Below are 19,536 nucleotides of genomic sequence, written 5' to 3'. Positions count from 1 at the left end.
GACAGTGCAGTGTGAGCTGAGGACTGAGGATGGAAGGCACAGGCTAAGTGTCCAGGAGAAACGCAGTCTGGGGACTGTGGAACAAGCATGGTACTCCACAGTCCCTGGCATTATAGAACAGCATGTAGGTGCTGCTAGGAAGAGGAAAAGATATCCAGATTTGCAGTGTGAGAGCCACAGTCTGCAGAGTACAGTGGAAGGAACCAAGAACAAAGGGGATCCCCATCTTCAGGGATACTCAAGAAGCAGGACGGGAGGTGTGAGGACGACCTGGGTGAGTGGTAGGAAACCACGTTTGGCGGAAGGCCCCCAGTGACGTGTCCATGAGAGTTCCCGTTTAGATAGAGCCCCTAGCGAATGGGGGAGAGCACACTGAAATGAATCTCAGTTTGCGGAAGCCGCACTACTGATTCCCAGAGACTGCGCTGTATGTAGTGTACTGTAATGCTGTCACATCACTGTAAATGCTGTTATTGCCAGTGAAGCAAATGAAAGGAAATGTAACCGCATGTAACCCTTATGAATATTGTGCTGGAGAGGAGAACAAAGAACAAGGAGTTAAATGTTATTGTCGTGATAACCCTGTCTGAACTGTGAATAAACTGCTTGTTTATGTGATGAGATGGCCTGGCGTGACAATGCTTTTAAAAACACTGATGGATCTGGCCCTGCCCGGCTATCACACACGGAGGGGGAGCTTCCGTGCTGCCTGGCTACCTACCTCACATAGGTAGCCGGGTGATGTACTGCAACTGAGCGGCGGCAGCTGCTGGGTGGATGTGGACCCCACAGTGCGGCTGTGGCAGAGCAGCCCGGCGGGTGTTGCCAGTAGTCCTGCGTCCACAGTGCATCTGTGCCGTGTGCATCACTGGCACACACCTGGTTACGGCCGTGCTGGGCATGCCCCTGAACTCATACAACTCATTCCTGCAAGGCCATGCCCCAACCTGTGATGCCACTCAACACAGATTGTAGTCAACTTGGGCTTCCCAAAAGGCCACACTCCCTTTTGGCCACATGCTGGGGGAGAATGGTTAAAAAGTGCTATATTATGATTAATATTACTAGTAATATTTTGCCACAACCAGGCCTACAGTAAGCCAAGGTGTGTTTGAGAAAACCATGAACAAATGTGTGAGTGCATTGCATGGGAGCAATTAGAGCTCCACCCCAGGGCCAGGAACTTCCCCGCAATGCTCCCTCTCCTCCTCCCTTCCTGTTACTTGCACACATGTGACTCTGCCAGAGAGCAGCTGACTAGCGTCGCTCTTACTTCCTCATCTCTAGGACTCTGCATGTGTGACTGCTGCTGCTGCTGCTGCGTTCCCCAGCTATGAGATAAAGCGGCAGCGACTCTGCTCCCGTTGTAGCTTTTGATCTCCCGCAGGAAGAGATGTGTCACCCCGGCTCACTCCGTGCAGGGACCTGCTGCTTGTTAGTGCTGGGACTCCTGTGCTCAGCACTTGTACAAGTGGAAGGGAGGGGATCTCGGAAACCGAACGTGGTGCTGATCCTAACCGATGATCAGGATGTGTCCCTGGGTGGCATGGTAACTAGACTATAGGCTACACTGCTATGGACGCTACACCCCTGTGCTCCTCTGCATTTCTCCCTTGCATACGGTCTCCTGGCGGTGTCTTCCTTGTTTACATGTTCGCCTCCTCCTCTGTGGCCTGTGACCGACCAGTTGTGTTCACTGGAGCACTTCCTCTATCACCTGTCTCCCAATAACTTCTGTGCTCTTCTAGTGTGGGTAGTGTGTCAGTCTCCTTTCTATAACAAAATAGCTCACGTACTGGATATCTGTGTGACCTGTGCATTGCCAGGAAGTACCTAGTGCTTTCAGTGTACATGCCTCCACTCAGACCAGCATTGGATGAAGTATTAACTTTGTTGCTTTTGATTTACACATAGTTATAGAAAGTTCACCAGTGAGTTGTGTTCCTCTTGACATTAATGCAATTAGGGGCGATTCTCTCAATCCAGTTATCTGCGATGGGGGTGAGTTGCCGTTGCATTACCACTGTAATTCATCCCTTGCGGTCTGATCCCACCCTGGACTGGTAGATTTTTGGATGTAGCCCTAAGGGGTTGTGAACAAAAATCTGTGAGTTCTGTGGTACCGTAAGTTGCAGCACATAGCCACACTCATGCCACCAATGCAGTAGCGGCTAAATGAGTTGAGCCATCTCACCAAACGCTGTCTTTCCAGTTTCCCAGAGCTCAGTTCTTTAGCTTACATGGCTAATGTCTCTGAACACTTTATCAGTAATTTAACTTTTTTTCAATTGAAGTTTCCTGATCTCGGCATACATTTACAGACGCACGCTTGTGCACCAGGGTAAGGGATGATACTGGCATTAGCATACATTTACAGACGCACGCTTGTGCACCAGGGTAAGGGATGATACTGGCATTAGCATACAGACGCACGCTTGTGCACCAGGGTAAGGGATGATACTGGCATTAGCATACAGTCACAGGCGCAAGCTTGTACACCAGGGGAAGGGCTGATACTAGCATTAGCATACAGTCACAGGCGCACGCTTGTGCACCAGGGTAAGGGATGATACTGGCATTAGCATACAGACGCACGCTTGTGCACCAGGGTAAGGGATGATACTGGCATTAGCATACAGTCACAGGCGCAAGCTTGTACACCAGGGGAAGGGCTGATACTAGCATTAGCATACAGTCACAGGCGCACGCTTGTACACCAGGGTAAGGGATGATACTGGCATTAGCATACAGACGCACGCTTGTACACCAGGGGAAGGGCTGATACTGGCATTAGCATACAGACGCACGCTTGTACACCAGGGGTAGGGCTGATACTGGCATTACCATACAGACGCACGCTTGTACACCAGGGGTATGGCTGATACTGGCATTACCATACAGATGCACGCTTGTACACCAGGGAAAGGGCTGATATTGACATTAGTATACAGTCCCACTTCTTACCTGAGATACCCACACTAATCCTAACATACCTTTGGACCTTGCAAAACCTCTTGTGGTCAGCTTGTTAAAATGTGAAACCTTCCTTAGCAGCATTATTACTCAATTTAGAATTCCTTAACCCAGTGGTTCCCAAACTTTCCTGAATCACGGCACCCTAGAGTATCAGCATTTTTCAAGGATGCCCCTAGGATAAACATTTTTTTGAGGAACCCTGCAAAAATTAATAAAGTAAGTAAATTTTGCTTCCCTGTCACCCTTAGGGTCAGGCATGTAGTGGCGGGCAGGGTTTGCTTCTATTTGTCCACATATTTTAAGATTGGCAGCTGCCACCACTGGCTTTGCCTATCACAGTGACCATATATAATTTGATTTGGTCCTGGACCACCAACCCAGGGCACCACTGCAAGGGAATACATACAGTAGATTAGCAGACAAGATGACGGCTGTCACTATACCAACAGCGGGATCAGTACTAAATGCCGCCGGCCGGAATCCCGGCGGTCTAAATCCCGACGCCGGAATCCCGACCACACAATCCCGACAGGGATGGCGAGCGGAACGCAGCCCCTTGCGGGCTCGTTTCGCTCGCCACGCTGCGGGCACGGTGCCTCGCTACGCTCGGCACACTATTATATTCTCCCTCTATGGGTGTCGTGAACACCCACGTAGGGAGAATATGTCGGGATTGTGGCGGTCGGGATTGTGGCAGTTGGGATTCCGGCGTCGGTATTTCGACCGCCGGGATTCCGGCCGACGGCATCTTGACCGCATCCCCCAACAGCGGCATCCCGGCAGCGAGTCCCCTCGCAGGCTCGCTACACTCGCCACGCTTCAGGCCAGGTTATATTCCCACTCGGGTGGTGGTGTGAACCCACCACCCGAGTGGGACTATTGGGCTGCAGTCGGGATTCTGACTGCCGGCATTTCTCCCGCTGTCCAGATTCCAGTGTCTGTATCCTGAATGCCGGGATCTCGACAGGCGATCCCCCTGCAAGTGCTCGGCGGAATCCCAGGGAGCCCCACAACACATTGTTTGGGAACCACTGCCTTAACCAAAACAAATATCACACAGACAATTGACACACATGATTATTCTTTCTTTCCGAGATTGTCGTATAGCCAATGAGATGCTGAGACTTGTGCCCACCCTTATGTGTAATTTCCCTCATGGTTTCAGAAAATGGAGCATATGACTTTTACTGTATAGGGCAGGATTTCTTAACATTGTTTTTACTGTATACCCCATAATGTGTGTAAGTCACTTCTAAATACCCCTCACAGTATGCAAACTAATGTGAATCGCCATGTACCATGAGCAAATTGTAATAAAGCAAACACCATGAGGGAGATGTACCAAGCCTTGGAGAGAGAGAAAGTTGGCCAACGCACCATTTCAGCTACTAAAGGGCAGAGAGGTAAATGTACTACAGGCACATAGGCGTGCCATCTTTGCCAGTAATCACTGATTCTTATGTGGGGGAGAAGTGGTAACTGGTGCACATAGCATACGCAATAACGCCATTTCATACATCTGCCTCGATTCCATTACCTGCAGAACTTGCTATGTGGCAGCAGCTCCAGGTTTAACAACTGGAACTTATCAATTACTGGCCAATTTCCACACATACTAAACTGTGTCAGCACATAGCTCCTGGGTTACTTGCTTGGAACTATGGAGCTATCTTACGTGGTAATTCCCAAAGGGTTTTTCCTCCCAGCTTCAGATGCTGGGGCTTACCTTGCGCAGTAGCAGCTCAGGGCAGAGCTTCAGCTGCGCCGTAAGCCCTGCGGCTAATTGAATCTGTCCCTAACTAATTTATTTGAAATGACAGAAGCATATTGGTTACTTTGGGTAACTTCTCCACTTTATCTCTCTCCAAGGCCTGATACATACATTCCCCCCCCCCCCCCCCATATTTCTTTAAGGAATGAAATGTAGTAATGATCACACGTGTGATCATCAATATCTACCTTCAGTGCTGAGATACAGACCAGAGTGTTCTAGTGGTTGTGACAGATGCAAGGTGCTAGCATGGTCACTACGGTGTGCTCGATAGTGCCTAATTCAGTTTAAGGGGTACATTTACTAAGCAGTGATAAGAGCGGAGAAGTTGCCCATGGCAACCAATCAGCACTGAAGTAACATCTATAATTTGCATACTACAAAATGATACAGAGCTGCTGATTGGTTGATGGGGAAATTTCTCCACTGGCTCACTTCTCCGTTCTTATCACTGCTTAGTAAATGTCCCCCTAAGTATGTAATAGTCAGAATTGCTTCTGGTTATTTAGTCATTGTGGCAGATCCTTATGTGCTCTTTTGAAGAGATCCTTAGAGAGAGAGCATTAATCTGTTGCATGACAGCAGCTACGGATGTGTCCTTATACATCTTGCCTCAATACGCTGCACAGTGCGAGATGCCTGGCGTGAGTGAGCTGACAGGTCCCATGCATCTCTGCTAACCTCAGACATCTTTTTTTTTTTTTGGCTGGAAAATGCATCTAAAGGAACAATATGCACTTAACTTTCCTTACGATATTAACTATATATTCAAAATCGTAAGGAAAGGGGGCGTGGCCTGGACGAGCATGGAGTAGCACTTGCATAGTGCAGCTCTCCAGCCAATATATCCTGCAATAGCATCCTGGACTCCCTCCCTGGGTCTGAAATTTAGGTCACCCCTGCATGAATGCCCCCTGCCCCTCCGGAGTAAATTTGGGTTAGATGCCTATATTCCCCTAGCTCCTGCAGCCCTATCTACCCGGCGGGCCCTGCTCGGCGCTGGAGCGGCTGCCTCGCGCTGACCCCGGACCGGAAGTTCGGCTCCCGCTATCCGCCGCTGCTCGTCTCTTCGTGAGGAGAGGTGAGGGATATCTACCCGCCACCCGGAGTGCCTGCTGAAGGGTCCTGGAGGAGTCTGCGGCGCCTGGGGCGCTCTGCACTGCCGCGGATTCGTGCCGCCCGGGGGACCGGAAGTTCGGCTCCGGCTCCGTACCGCCGCCCACGCTTCTGTGGAGAGGAAGGGGGAGAGCTCGGCTGCCGCCCTGTACACCTGCTGGGGGACAAGAACCATAGCTGAGGCTGCCCGGATTGCCACCCTCCGTTGCCGCGGGGGACCGGAAGTGTAGCTCCTGCGATCTCTCCCTGCCAGCTGCTGCCATCGGGGACACTTGGCTCTGTAGGGGCATATTTGGGCTGGCTAGACATCCGTTGGGTCGCGTGTGCCCTTCCCCCCTCTCCCTCCACTGCACACCTCTGGCTGGCTGCTCCTGGCTGCTCCTGGACTTAACCTGCCTGGAGATCGGTGCGGGGGCCTGTATATCCGGAAGTGTAGCTCCTGCGATCTCTCCCTGCCAGCTGCAGCCATCGGGGACACTTGGCTCTGTGGGGGCTTATCTGGGCTGGCTGGACATCCGTTGGGTCGCGTGTGCCCTTCCCCCCTCTCCCTCCACTGCACACCTCTGGCTGGCTGCTCCTGGCTGCTCCTGGACTTAACCTGCCTGGAGATCGGTGCGGGGGCCTGTATATCCGGAAGTGTAGCTCCTGCGATCTCTCCCTGCCAGCTGCAGCCATCGGGGACACTTGGCTCTGTGGGGGCTTATCTGGGCTGGCTGGACATCCGTTGGGTCGCGTGTGCCCTTCCCCCCTCTCCCTCCACTGCACACCTCTGGCTGGCTGCTCCCGGACTTAACCTACCTGGAGATCGGTGCGGGGGCCTGTGTATCCTCACCGCACGGCTCTGATTAAGGGGGAATACCTGGCTCTCTATCAGGTGGATGCACATTATTTCCAGAGCCCGTGGCCCTGCTGTTTAGCTATATATATTCATATTCTGCCCTGAACCCGCTGACCTTTCTATAGGGTGTCGACGTGGAAGCCCCCTCTTGCTTGCTTGCTTATATTTGCTTTGATATATTTGCTCGGCTGAGCAGAACGACACCGTGTTGTCTAAAATGGTGCGCGGCCGCCAAAGTAATGCGGCGGCGGGCGCAATGGATAAGTTTGTCCGAAATCCTGGCAATCAGCGTCGGGGGTGTGTGAAAATGCTGGATCTGAATCTGCACCACCATCTCCTGCTTATAGTTCCGCCTCCTCAGACCATCCCGATGCTACCCTGCAGAGAGTATTAGATGCGGTGAATGCCAGCGAGACGCGTCTGGCGGACAAGATTGGGCAAGTGCAGTCTGATCTCTCCATTATACATCAGGACCTTCAGCGGGTGAGGGAGCGAGTGGGCGAAGCTGAGACCCGTATATCCAATGTTGAAGACTCCGTTGGCCCGCTGGGTCGCCGCACTGATGTTTTGGAATCTCAAATGACCGAGGTGCGCAAAAAACTGACGGATATGGAGGGGCGCTTGCGGCGCAATAACGTCCGTTTTGTTGGCTTGCCGGAAAAGGAAGAGGGCTCAACTCCTGAAGAATTTCTTGTGAAATGGCTCCGTGATGCTTTTGGGACTGAGGAATTCTCACCTTACTTTACCGTGGAACGGGCCCATAGAGTTCCGATGCGCCCGCTGCCTCCAGGGGCTCCACCTCGCACCTTTATCGCAAAGTTCCTCCATTTCCGAGACCGCGACACAGTCCTAAGGCTGGCCCGCACTAAGGGCCCCTTGAAATGGAATGGATCGCCCATATCAGTCTTCCCAGACTTTGCCGTGGATGTACAAAAGGACAGGGCTCAGTTCATATCTGTTAAGAGGAGGCTCCGTGAACTTGACCTGCCGTATGCCATGCTCTTCCCCTCTAAGTTACGAGTAGTGGCTGATGGAGAAACAAAGTTTTTCACGACTCCTCGCGAGGCCACGACGTGGCTGGATAGACGATTCCCGGCGAGACGTGCTCTCGCAGATCCCTGAGTCTCCGACCTAACTTTAATGCTAGTTCTACCATGACTGCTTTAGTTATGTCCTCCCTTTTTATTTTTTACTTTTCTCTCTCCTTATGTGCTCCTCTTGTTATTATTTATGTGGGTTGTACATGCGTGTTGATTAATATGTGGCAATAGGCTGCGGGAGTGTTGAACTGGGTCATTGTCCTCTCTATTTCAGTATCCTAGTTACATTACTCTGTTATCACAGGTACGACAGGTCAGGTGACTACTCGTTTGTTTATTTCGATGCTTCGGATAGGCTTTGGAATTTCTGTTATCCCCTGTTGCCTCCGGGGGGTGGGGGGTTACACCCACGGTTCGCTGTGTTGGCTTTTGTCTACGCAGGTATGCTGTTTTGTTTTAGTTATGCACAGGCCCAGGGGGGGGGAGTTTGTGATTTCCCCTCCTATCTGGATCGGGGGGGGGTGGTGGTGGTTGGTGGCTGGAGGCTATCTCTGTTCTCCCGAGAGTCATTATATTCTTGGCCCCGATCAGGGTGTACTTGCACCACTTAATGGTGCTACGAAAGCTGTGTATTTGAATTTGGGTACTTGTGTTTAGTTTTGGGATCCAAGTATGCTGCAAGTTAGGGGTGGTATACAGGGAGGGGGGTGGGGGAGGGTTCTGGGTTATGGTTCTACTGTGTGTGGAGAGGTATGGTGTATATGGACATGGTTCATTGTTGTACTATCTGAGTATTGGTATCTGGTGACTGAGCATAAGCATGGTGGATTGGGCTGGCCGCGGGGTACTACATTTATTTTACTTTTGATGCATTATGGCTGGGACTAAAGTGTTATCGTGGAATGTGCGGGGTCTCAGTGACAAAGTTAAGAGGTCCTTGGTACTCCGACAGATTAAAACTTATGCCGCTGATGTGGTCTGCCTTATGGAAACACACTTGGTGGGTAATAAGATTCTTTCACTGAAAAGGCCTTGGGTGGGATGGGCGTACCATTCCACGTATACTTCTGCCTCTCGTGGAGTTTCAGTCCTCATTAAACGGACCGTCCCCTTCGTGCTGGAATCTGTGCAGACGGATCCGTGGGGGAGATATGTGTTTCTGAAATGTAGATTATTTTATGTCCCTGTCCTTCTTCTGGCGGTTTATGTGCCCCCTCCCTATTCCCCTGATGTACTTAAGAGGGCTGCCGAGTTCATGGCCTCTTCCCCCGGGATATTGGTTATTTGCCTCGGGGATTTTAACAATGTGCTAGATGCAGCGATGGATAGGCTGTCTAGGTCTCCGTCGACTGCATGCCCTGGGAATCTCTCTTTTGCCAATGTGGTGTCGGGGTTGGGCCTGGTGGATCCTTGGAGATTGAGACACCCGTCTCTTAGACAATACTCCTGTTTCTCTCACTCCCATTCTTCGTTCTCCAGGATTGACCTGGCCCTCCTCTCGAGCGACATGGTTCCCCGGGTGGGCGATATTAGATATGAAACTAGGGGTATATCGGATCACTCCCCTTTGACTCTTACCTTAGACTTTAATTGTTCTAGGGGCCAGACTGTATGGAAATTTAACCCGTTCTGGCTTGTCCACATGGGGGATGGTTCTGACCTGGTGGCCGCATGGCGGGAATTCTTTGAGTTAAATAGTGCCGGAACTGCTATCTCTATTCTATGGGACACGTTTAAGGCCTTTCTGCGAGGGAGTTTGATTAAACGGGTAGCTAACTTGAAGTCCTTTTATAAACAACGGGAGATGGTGTTGGAGGCCCAGAGTGTCGCCGCAGAATTGCAGTACTTGCAGGATTCCCTGAATAGTTCTAAGTTAGCCTGGTTATCGGCTCAGAGAGAATGGAAGGATTATCTAATGGAGAAGACTCAGCATAGACTCCTTTTCTCCTCCCATAAATTTTACGCTACGGGTGATAGGCCGGGGGCGTACTTGGCCTCCCTGGCCCGGGGTGACAGACCTACTAATGTAGTGGTTGAGATTTTAAATCCTGATGGCATTTCCCTAACTCAGACCCCACAAATGGCGGCTGAATTTGTGTCCTATTATAGCCGCTTATATGAATCCAAGCTGGAGTGCACTCAATTGCATCTCAATGATTACTTGGACGTTGTTTCCCTCCCCACCCTGTCCAGCGAGGCCTGTGATATGCTGGAGGCGCCTATCTCATCCGAAGAGATTATCGCTGCTATTAAGGCCTCCCCTAGTGGTAAAGCCTCCGGCATGGACGGCATACCTTCAGAGGTCTACGGGCACCATCTGGATTTTTTTGTCCCTCGCCTCCTAGAGCTTTACGGCCAAATTTTTACACAGGAGTCTCTCCCTCCGTCTATGGCGGAGGCATTGATTGTAGTTCTCCCTAAACCAGATAAGGATATTAGGAGAGTTGAGTCCTATCGCCCTATATCCCTATTACCCACTGATATGAAAATATTGGCTAAGGTTCTGGCCGGCAGATTAAATACAGTCATATCTCACATTATACATCCGGATCAGACGGGATTTATGCCCAATAAGTCGACATCCATTAACCTTAGACGTCTGTTTACCCATCTACAACTCCCCTGTAAGGACCCCACCTCCTCCATAGTCGTCTCGTTGGACGCCGCTAAGGCTTTTGATTCCGTAGAATGGGCATATTTGTGGGAAGTTATGCGTAGATTCGGTATAGGTCCAAACTTTATTAAATATGTTCAATTGATGTATTCCTTTCCCTTGGCGAGAGTGGCAATTAACGGTTTTGTGTCTCACTCTTTTCCTCTATCTAGGGGTACGCGACAGGGTTGCCCACTGTCCCCTGCCTTATTTGCTATGGCCATTGAGCCCCTTGCCTGCCTCCTGAGGGCGGACGCGGGGATCACTGGCTTCAGGGTGGGTGCCCGCGAGGACAGGGTGGCACTATATGCCGATGATGTTCTGTTATTCGTGGATCGCTATGCTGAGTCTATGCCTAGGATCTTGGGAATTATTGTTGAGTTCGGGCGATACTCTGGGCTCCTGATCAATTGGGAGAAATCCTTTATTATCCCACTCCGGGGGGAGGTTCCTGCTTCCCCCAATGGTGGCTCTTCCGTTGCGGTGGGTGGACTCATTCAAATACTTGGGCATATGGGTGTCTAATGATCCTCAAAAGTTCTCCTCCCTAAATATCACTCCACAAATAACGTATCTCCGTGGTCGGGTGAAGGTATGGGGGAAACTACCCTTAACAGTCACAGGGAGAGTAAATATGGTAAAAATGGTCTTCCAGCCCAAACTTCTGTATGTTCTTCAACAATCTCCCGTTTATATCCCGCTGAAGATTTTTAAACAAATAAATGGGCTGCTTTCCTCCCTGGTGTGGGCTAGTAAACGGGCTCGTTTGCGATTAGATGCTTTGACCAGGTCAAGGGACATGGGGGGTTTGGCCCTCCCCAACTTCCGCTTTTATTATTATGCTGCGCAGCTGGCGCATGTCTGGGAGTGGATTACCGACCTTGATGCCCTGGCCTTGCACTCACTGATGTTGCACCATGACTACCCTGGGGGCTCCCCATTGCAGCTGCTCTTGTGTGGTAGCGTTAAAATGTCCACAGTGCCACTGATTAAACAATCCATCCTGATATGGAAATTGGTGCACTCTGTGATGCGGGGCCAGGGTATTGATCCTGATACCCCACTGGATAACACGTACGGGCTGCCGGAGTTGTGTCAACTTCAGGTTAGGGAAGTGTGGGGTAGCTGGGGAGTACACTCCATGGGACAGATATATAGCGATGGGACCCTTACCTCATTTCAACAACTTCAACAGGCACATAATATCCCCTCGGGGTTCTTTTATCGATTCCTTCAGCTGAGACACGCCTTGGCTGCCCAGTTCCCAGATGGCCCTCCGATCCTTGTTGACTCCCCTGTCAAACTAATGCTGCAGACGTTAGACTCGGGACACTTGGTCTCTAAGATATATGGCCGTATTCTGCAGCTACATCATACGGATCCTCTAACTGCTCTCCGGGGAAAGTGGGAATCGGATGTGGGTATATTGTCGGATGATGCATGGAGTACCGCTATGGGAGCCCATCGGATCTCCACTTCCTCTGCCAGATACCAGCAAATACAACTATATATCCTGCATAGAGTATATATGACCCCGGTGAGGTTAGCACATATTGGGGGATCTCACAGCTCCCAGTGCCCTAAGTGTGGAACCACGGGTGCTGATTTCTGGCATCTGCTCTGGGTGTGCCCTGGCGTGTCTCGTTTTTGGATGGCTGTCATACGCACTATAGGTGATACGGGGGTCCCCTCCGCCATATGCACACCTGCTTTATGTACCCTGTTGATAGTGGACGAGGAAGCTCTAGACCCACCTAGCAGAAGATATGTTATCAACCTATGCGCTCTAGCCAGAGTCTGTATAGCCCGGCTGTGGCTGGCGGGTGAGGCCCCGACAGTTAAGGCCTGGATAGCCCTGGTCAACGAAACTGTCGCACACGAAAAATTTGTGTTCCTGGCGAGGAAGGTGGAGAGGAAATGGTGTACAATTTGGGGCAGATGGATAGAGTCTAAATACTTCAAGGATACATAAAATCCTGCCATGTGCCTTTCTCCTTACTTTGTCCTGGTACATTTTGGGGGTGGTTGCCCCGCGGCCGGCCTTGCAGAAATTCAGTGTATTCTACTGTGCTTGCTCTGATATACTGGTGTCTGTCTCGGAAATGATATGTTTGGGATGCGATACTCTCAAGAATAGTCCATCTGAGATTATATGATATAGGGGGTATTATATACAATTGATGTACCATGCGCTCTGTATATGTGCAGTTGTTTTGTGCATATTGGATATGTATGTAATGTTATGTCTGTTTTTTTTTTTTTTTTCCTTGTTGTGTGAAATGTTTTTTGAAAAATTGAAAAGTCTAATAAAAAATTATTGAATTAAAAAAAAAAAATCGTAAGGAAAGTTAGTGCATATTGCACCGTGTGTACACAGCCTGTGATGCCGATGCACGGTCCCGCGGGATCGACATCGCAAGAAAAAATAGACTGTGCAGGCAGCCCAACATTGACTGTATCGGCGGGGCCGATTCGAATAGTCAATGTCGGGCATACGGCGCATCGCGCCGTGTGTACACATCTTTAGTCACAACACGATGCAACTAGGATGCATGAGGTGACTGTGCTGATTAATTTGATATGACACTATTATTTTGTGTGTGACTGCGTCTGTATACAGAGCACAACAGAACTTGTATTGGGAAAAAGCTGCGCTGCTACATTGTAGCACTACGTGTACAGACTCAGAGTTATATGGTAAGGAGGGCTGCACAGATATTTTGATGCTGAAAGGTGTTATATTTTCTGCATGCAGCTTCTAGTTTCATTTCTCAGATATAGGTCCAATGCAATAAGTGCTAGTTGCCTTGAATGATTATGGGGGGAATTCAATTGTGCCGCGCACCCCTTGCTGCTCATTCCGTTACTGCTCATGCTGGGGTTTACTTTTTAACAAAGTGCACATACTGCTAAAGAAAAAGGACATATCACTTTTGCAATCATTGTCTAACTCAGTGGTTCCAAAACTTGGTCCTCAAGACCCCACCTGCTTCACGTTTTCCAGGTCACCTGTGGATTTTTAAAATGTGACAGTTGGTCATAGGCAGTGCATCTGCTGGGTGACCTAGAAAACATGAAGCATTAGGGGTCCTTGAGAAATGAGTTTGGGAACCACTGGTCTAACCGGATCAATCTACATGAATTACTGTTTCTTACTAATTAACTTCTACATTTTATGTGGCTCATTGTGCGTGTCAATAGCATTATAAACTTACGGGGAGATGTACTAAGTAGTGATAAAAACAGAGAAGTGAGCCAGTGGAGCAGTTGCCCATGGCAACCAATCAGCATTGATGTAACATTTATAATTTGCATACTATAAAAGTATACGGAGTAGCTGATTGGGTGCCATGGGCCAAGATCTAGCTGGAAACAGCCCTCCAGTTGTCTTGTGGATAACTTCACCCTGCATTTCTGAAGCCCCAACGTTTGATGTATCTCTATAAGATTGTAAGAGGTACTCAGAAGCAAGCCTGTTTTACTGTTCTGTTGTAAATAGGTTCCTTGTCATTCTCTTTTCCTAGACTCCATTAAAGAAGACTAAAGCGCTGATGGCAGATCTTGGCATAACGTTTACCAATGCCGTAAGTCTTTAATTTGTTTTTAGATAAATGTTGAAGCACAATGAAAATCAATAAGTGAATGAATACACTAAATATTGTTTCCTCCAACTTAACTATGAAAATCATACGTAAGTTCAGTGTTTGTAAGAATTACAGTCATTTAACCTGATCAATAAGGAGGCTTCTACTTTGTGTTTGTTTCCGTGCTCAGTCATTGGAGGGTTGGCAGTGGTGGGCTTTGTGGGGACCCTCATTTGTGTTCACCAGCTATTATGGGAATGATTGGCGAGATTACAAAATATAAATGGCCAACCACCCTACAATATAATTATATGAATGATCTTCAGATAATGTATTGTGAGGAATCTGCTGTGACTGCTGGTAATGTATATGCAATATATTACCGATGGCTGACCTTTGTTGATTATAGTAATATCAGTAAGAAGGTAAGATCCTCGTACCCCCCCCCCCCCCCCCCCACTGGCCACTGGCAGGATTTATTAGTTAGCCTATCTTTGTTATAATGCAGATAACTTCTCAGAGAATGAGATAAAGTACCAGCCAATCAGCTAACTGCCATGTCACAGGCTGGGTTTGAAAAATGACAGGAGCTGGTTGGTTGGAACTTTATCACCGTACACTTTATCTCTCTCCAAGGCTTAGAACATAGACATTGGTTAAGGTTAGGACTGGTGAAGGTTCTGGATAATGGTTTTGCTCTTTGGTGTGTTGACTGTTTACGGTACAAATTTAATCCGTTCAGCGGTTTACTCAGAGATAAAACAATTGAGATGGAGAAAAGCATCAAAAACGTATTTTATCTTCATTCGCCTGGACTCTATAAAATGCACTGATAAGGTATGCTTTAATTATCAGCTTGATCTTCTTGTATGTGGCATAATTGTATGCACAAATCAGCAGAGGGGTAATAGGAATAGCAGGAGACGTCTCTGTTTACAAGCATTCATTTCAGCATATCAACTGGTTTCCAAAGCGCATGTCTTAATAATCATTTGCTCGCTTGAATTTGTGGAACAGCTGCCTGGAGATTTGGATACTTGTGCACCAGGAGCCATCTGTGCAATATAAGAACGGCATATTGCTCTTTTAATCCAGCTGCAATTACAACTTCTAACAAGCTTGTTATTTTTTAAGGATCTCAAGGAATTAGCAATCCTAATTTGCCACTTAATAATAAAGCTGTCTACTGATGGATGTTGATTTTTGCCATCAAGCGTTGCGGTTCGATTCCATTTTTATGTGGATATTGGGGGCGATTCAGTTGTTGTTGTTGTTGTTGTTGTTTCCTGGGACTTACGGCATTGGTAAACGTTATGCCAAGATCTGCCATCAGCGCTTTAGTCTTCTTTAATGGAGGGTGCAAAATGGACCAATTCAATTGTTGCTTCGTTTGGCTGCCACAGGGGGAGACATTTCTTCTCACAGCCTCCTGAGGTGTGAAAAGTAGAGATGTGCGGGTTCGGATTTACTGGGATTTACCCAGATCTCAAAACTGCATTTTATTGGCTCTCAGATGTCACGTGTTTTGGTTAGCCAGTAAGAAAAATCTGGATAAATCAGAACTCGCGTTAATTCTGGCATTAAGAACCGAGTAAATCCAAACCTGCACATCTCTAGGGAAATGACGTGTGCAAAGTCCACTGTTTAGGTGCCCTAACCACTTCTTTAGACGGATAAGCGGCTAAACCCAGTGCTTTTAGGCGCGTCGGTACTAAAGGACGCCCAAACAGAAAAACAATTGAATTGCTCCATTGGGTGCTTATTCGTGTAGACGCCCAGCATGGGGCACACAAAACATTTGAATCTCCCCCACTGTGATTTGTTACATAAAATGATTGACTGGTGGAAGGTTTTTGCAGAGCTTTGGGTTATTGTAGTATGTGACCATTATATGTGCTAGTCTGCTATTTACATCCATAAATTATTGTTTATTAACAGTTTCTTATATAGCGCAGCAAATTCCGTTGCGCTTTATAATTGGAAATAACAATGATATAACAAAACTGGGTAATAACAAACAGTCATAGAGGCAGGACATTATCTGTTTGTCTATACAGCGATCTACTTTTAATTATTTTATGTTTCTCTAATTTAAGGGATCCAATCATCCCTAATATGAGCTGCAGTTGACCTAATACCTTTCACAGAAATAGCACTTAGTTATGACTTTTTTTTTGTTATTTAGCGACTGGGGTGGTATGTGTTATAAATTGTTAAAATAAAGATTAAACTGTGATTTAATGCTAAAAAAAACAAAACCCTCTGTACCTCCCTTATGATATGGAGTATCTTTTGCTGTAGAAAGTAAAGTTTTGCATTTTTTGTCTGCAGTACGTTGGCAGTGCCCTCTGCTGTCCGAGCAGAGCCAGTATTCTGTCTGGTCGATACCCACATAACCACCATGTTGTCAACAACACAATAGAGGGAAACTGTAGCAGCAAAGCCTGGCAGAAGACACAAGAGCCTCACACCTTCCCAGCTCTTCTCCAGTCCATCGGCTACCAGACATTGTTTGCTGGAAAGTACTTAAATCAGGTATTGTTAATGTCTTTGGTCTACAGTAGACTGATTTCACACTACTGTATGTGTCCTCGTCTGTCCCCTTTCGCTCATAAATGTCCGTAGAGTTTACAATGTCCTCTGCTCCCATCTACATCATTCTGTAACATAGTGGTATACAAAAATAAGCTAGTTTATTTATCGGCTGACTTTTCTGTAATGGTTCAATTTGTAACCGGAGAAAGTCGGGACACCATGAAGTTTCAAGAAGTGTTCTTGGTCTAATGTTTCCACTCCTTCATTTTTGATGGCAAGTGCAGTAAAACAGAACCCATTAACATGTGTAGTAACAGTAGAAGTCTGACACTCTATGTGCATTTCAGTAAAGAATTTCCTTTGACCAAAAACGAGCCATCCTGGTAACACTGAAAAACGTACAAATTTTTTTTTATGATTCAGAGTGATAAAGTATATGCCTTTTGAGGAGTTAACTTGTATGATTTAAATGCATACAGCAAAATGAATTAAGATATTCTCAATTAAAAAAGGTTCTCAGAATCAGCAAAGGCGGATATCCAATTAACCACTGTAAATTTACCCTGGGGCTACCCAATTAGTTCATGACCATCAGAACCTCTCGGGAATTAGGTGAGGCACGCTAAGCAGAATCTCTGATTAGCAGCCGTCACAGACCCGTTTTTGCATGATAACGCATGGGTTCAGGTACTTCCCAGTTACTATGTATTACTTATTGAAAATGGGTCAGTAATCTCACGGTAAAAAGGATAGCCCGATGATACTATTAAAGCTGGCCATATGCCTAAAGATTTATCTGTCCAATCTGGCTGGTTGGAATGAAAATCTTGTAATCGATGAGGGCAAATGGCAATTGACCATTTGCTTCGAAATGTAGTAAAACTGACAAAAAGTTTGTTCATAAAAATTGGTTAAATCAAATGGATTTAAACAATTTGTCTGACCATTTTTGTCTGTTTTCCAGTGGTTGGGAGCAAATGGTAATTGTCCCATACATTACCAGATTCTCATTCCAGCGACAGGGGCAAACGCAGGTTTTAGTGAGGGGGGTTTCCGTTTGTGTATATGTATGTATTCACAGTATGTGTGTGCGTATATGTGTGTGTGTGTGTGTGTGTGTATATATATATATATATATATATATATATATATATATATAGTAAAGTATGAGCGCATAAACAGGATAGAAAATTCCCTGTGGAATTTTCAACAAGTCCAAGGTTAGAAGAGATACTCCTCAAAGTCACCGACACCCAATCCTATGGGTGATTGTATTTGTCAGTGTGCACGTCTGGAGCTTCCAGCTGTCTCTTCCCCGGTACACCAGATTCCAGACGGGTAATGATCCGCTAAAACAATGAAAAGACGGGGGCGCCAATAGTGCATTAAAAGTGCTACAATTTTATTCACACTTCCACATTGATATAGCAAGTGAAAGCCCGTACCATAAAAGGCAGTTAAACCACTAAAATCCCACTGATGAAGTCTGATGACGACACGCGTATGGGCGTGGTCTGACGCAAGGAATCTAATCCCGATCTGAGGACTCTGATGCGACCATGCCAGGCAAGCGGTTAAATGGCTTTTGGAGCAGTTTCTCTGACGTCCTAGTGGATGCTGGGAACTCCGTAAGGACCATGGGGATTAGCGGCTCCGCAGGAGACTGGGCACAAAAGTAAAGCTTTAGGACTACCTGGTGTGCACTGGCTCCTCCCCCTATGACCCTCCTCCAAGCCTCAGTTAGATTTTTGTGCCCGGCCGAGAAGGGTGCACACTAGGGGCTCTCCTGAGCTTCTTAGTAAAAGGTTTTTAGTTTTAGGTTTTTTATTTTCAGTGAGACCTGCTGGCAACAGGCTCACTGCATCGAGGGACTAAGGGGAGAAGAAGCGAACTCACCTGCGTGCAGAGTGGATTGGGCTTCTTAGGCTACTGGACACCATTAGCTCCAGAGGGACCGAACACAGGCCCAGCCTCGGAGCTCGGTCCCAGAGCCGCGCCGCCGGCCCCCTTACAGAGCCAGAAGCAAGAAGAGGTCCGGAAAAATCGGCGGCAGAAGACATCCTGTCTTCACCAAGGTAGCGCACAGCACTGCAGCTGTGCGCCATTGCTCCTCAGCACACTTCACACTTCGGTCACTGAGGGTGCAGGGCGCTAGGGGGGGGGCGCCCTGAGCAGCAATAAAAACACCTTGGCTGGCGAAAATACATCACATATAGCCCCCAGGGCTATATGGATGAATTTTAACCCCTGCCAGATTCCACAGAAAAACGGGAGAAAAGGCAGCCGAGAAGGGGGCGGAGCCTATCTCCTCAGCACACTGGCGCCATTTTCTCTCACAGCTCCGTTGGAGGGAAGCTCCCTGGCTCTCGGAAGCTCCCTGGCTCTCCCCTGCAGTTACTACACTACAGAAAGGGGTTAAAAAAGAGAGAGGGGCACTAATTAGGCGCAGTATAACAATACAGCAGCTATAAGGGGAAAAACACTTATATAAGGTTATCCCTGTGTGTCCCTAAAAGAACCACATTTGACCCGGTGTCTACTAATGCGTCTTTAAAATCATTTAACCGATTGCTTGACTTGGCAATAACGAAATATCACTCAGCACAACCAAGAGTATCGCCAAACCTCACTAGAGCTGAACAAAAGGCTCTACAGGATTTGTCACAAAGTTCCGACGTCACCTTCCGACCAGCAGACAAGGGAGGTGGCATTGTAATCCAAAATACTGACAAATACATTCAAGACATTGATATATTACTTCAAGATCAATCTACTTATCGCCAGCTGCCAGGCAATCCAACAGATTTATTTAAACGGGATCTCGATCAGTTATTATTGGAAGCACACAATTTGGGACACTTTGACAAAAAGACGTACACGTCATTAATTACTGAATATCCGATTACGCCCGTATTATATACAATTCCCAAGCTGCATAAAAACCCTACAGATCCACCTCCCCGACCCATCATCTCAGCTCGAGGGTCGCTTCTACAGCCCATTTCTCAGCTGTTAGACGTTCT

General features: G+C 47.6%; 1 protein-coding gene across 1 annotated transcript in view; it reads left to right on the top strand.

Moving 5' to 3' along the window:
* Positions 1–1,196: 1,196 nt before the first annotated feature.
* GNS (glucosamine (N-acetyl)-6-sulfatase) overlaps positions 1,197–19,536 on the top strand; it is a 103,133-nt gene continuing 84,793 nt past the window's right edge. The window contains exons 1-3 of the mRNA XM_063927547.1: positions 1,197–1,549; positions 13,919–13,978; positions 16,310–16,513. Coding sequence (XP_063783617.1) covers positions 1,394–1,549; positions 13,919–13,978; positions 16,310–16,513 — 420 coding nt within the window. The 5' untranslated portion in view covers positions 1,197–1,393. The remainder of the gene's footprint in view (positions 1,550–13,918; positions 13,979–16,309; positions 16,514–19,536) is intronic.

The sequence above is a fragment of the Pseudophryne corroboree genome, chromosome 6, assembly GCF_028390025.1.
Source record: "Pseudophryne corroboree isolate aPseCor3 chromosome 6, aPseCor3.hap2, whole genome shotgun sequence".
Classification (NCBI taxonomy): Eukaryota; Metazoa; Chordata; class Amphibia; order Anura; family Myobatrachidae; genus Pseudophryne; species Pseudophryne corroboree.
The sequence above is the reverse complement of the archived record's forward strand: the minus strand, read 5'-3'. Positions and strand labels throughout refer to the sequence as shown.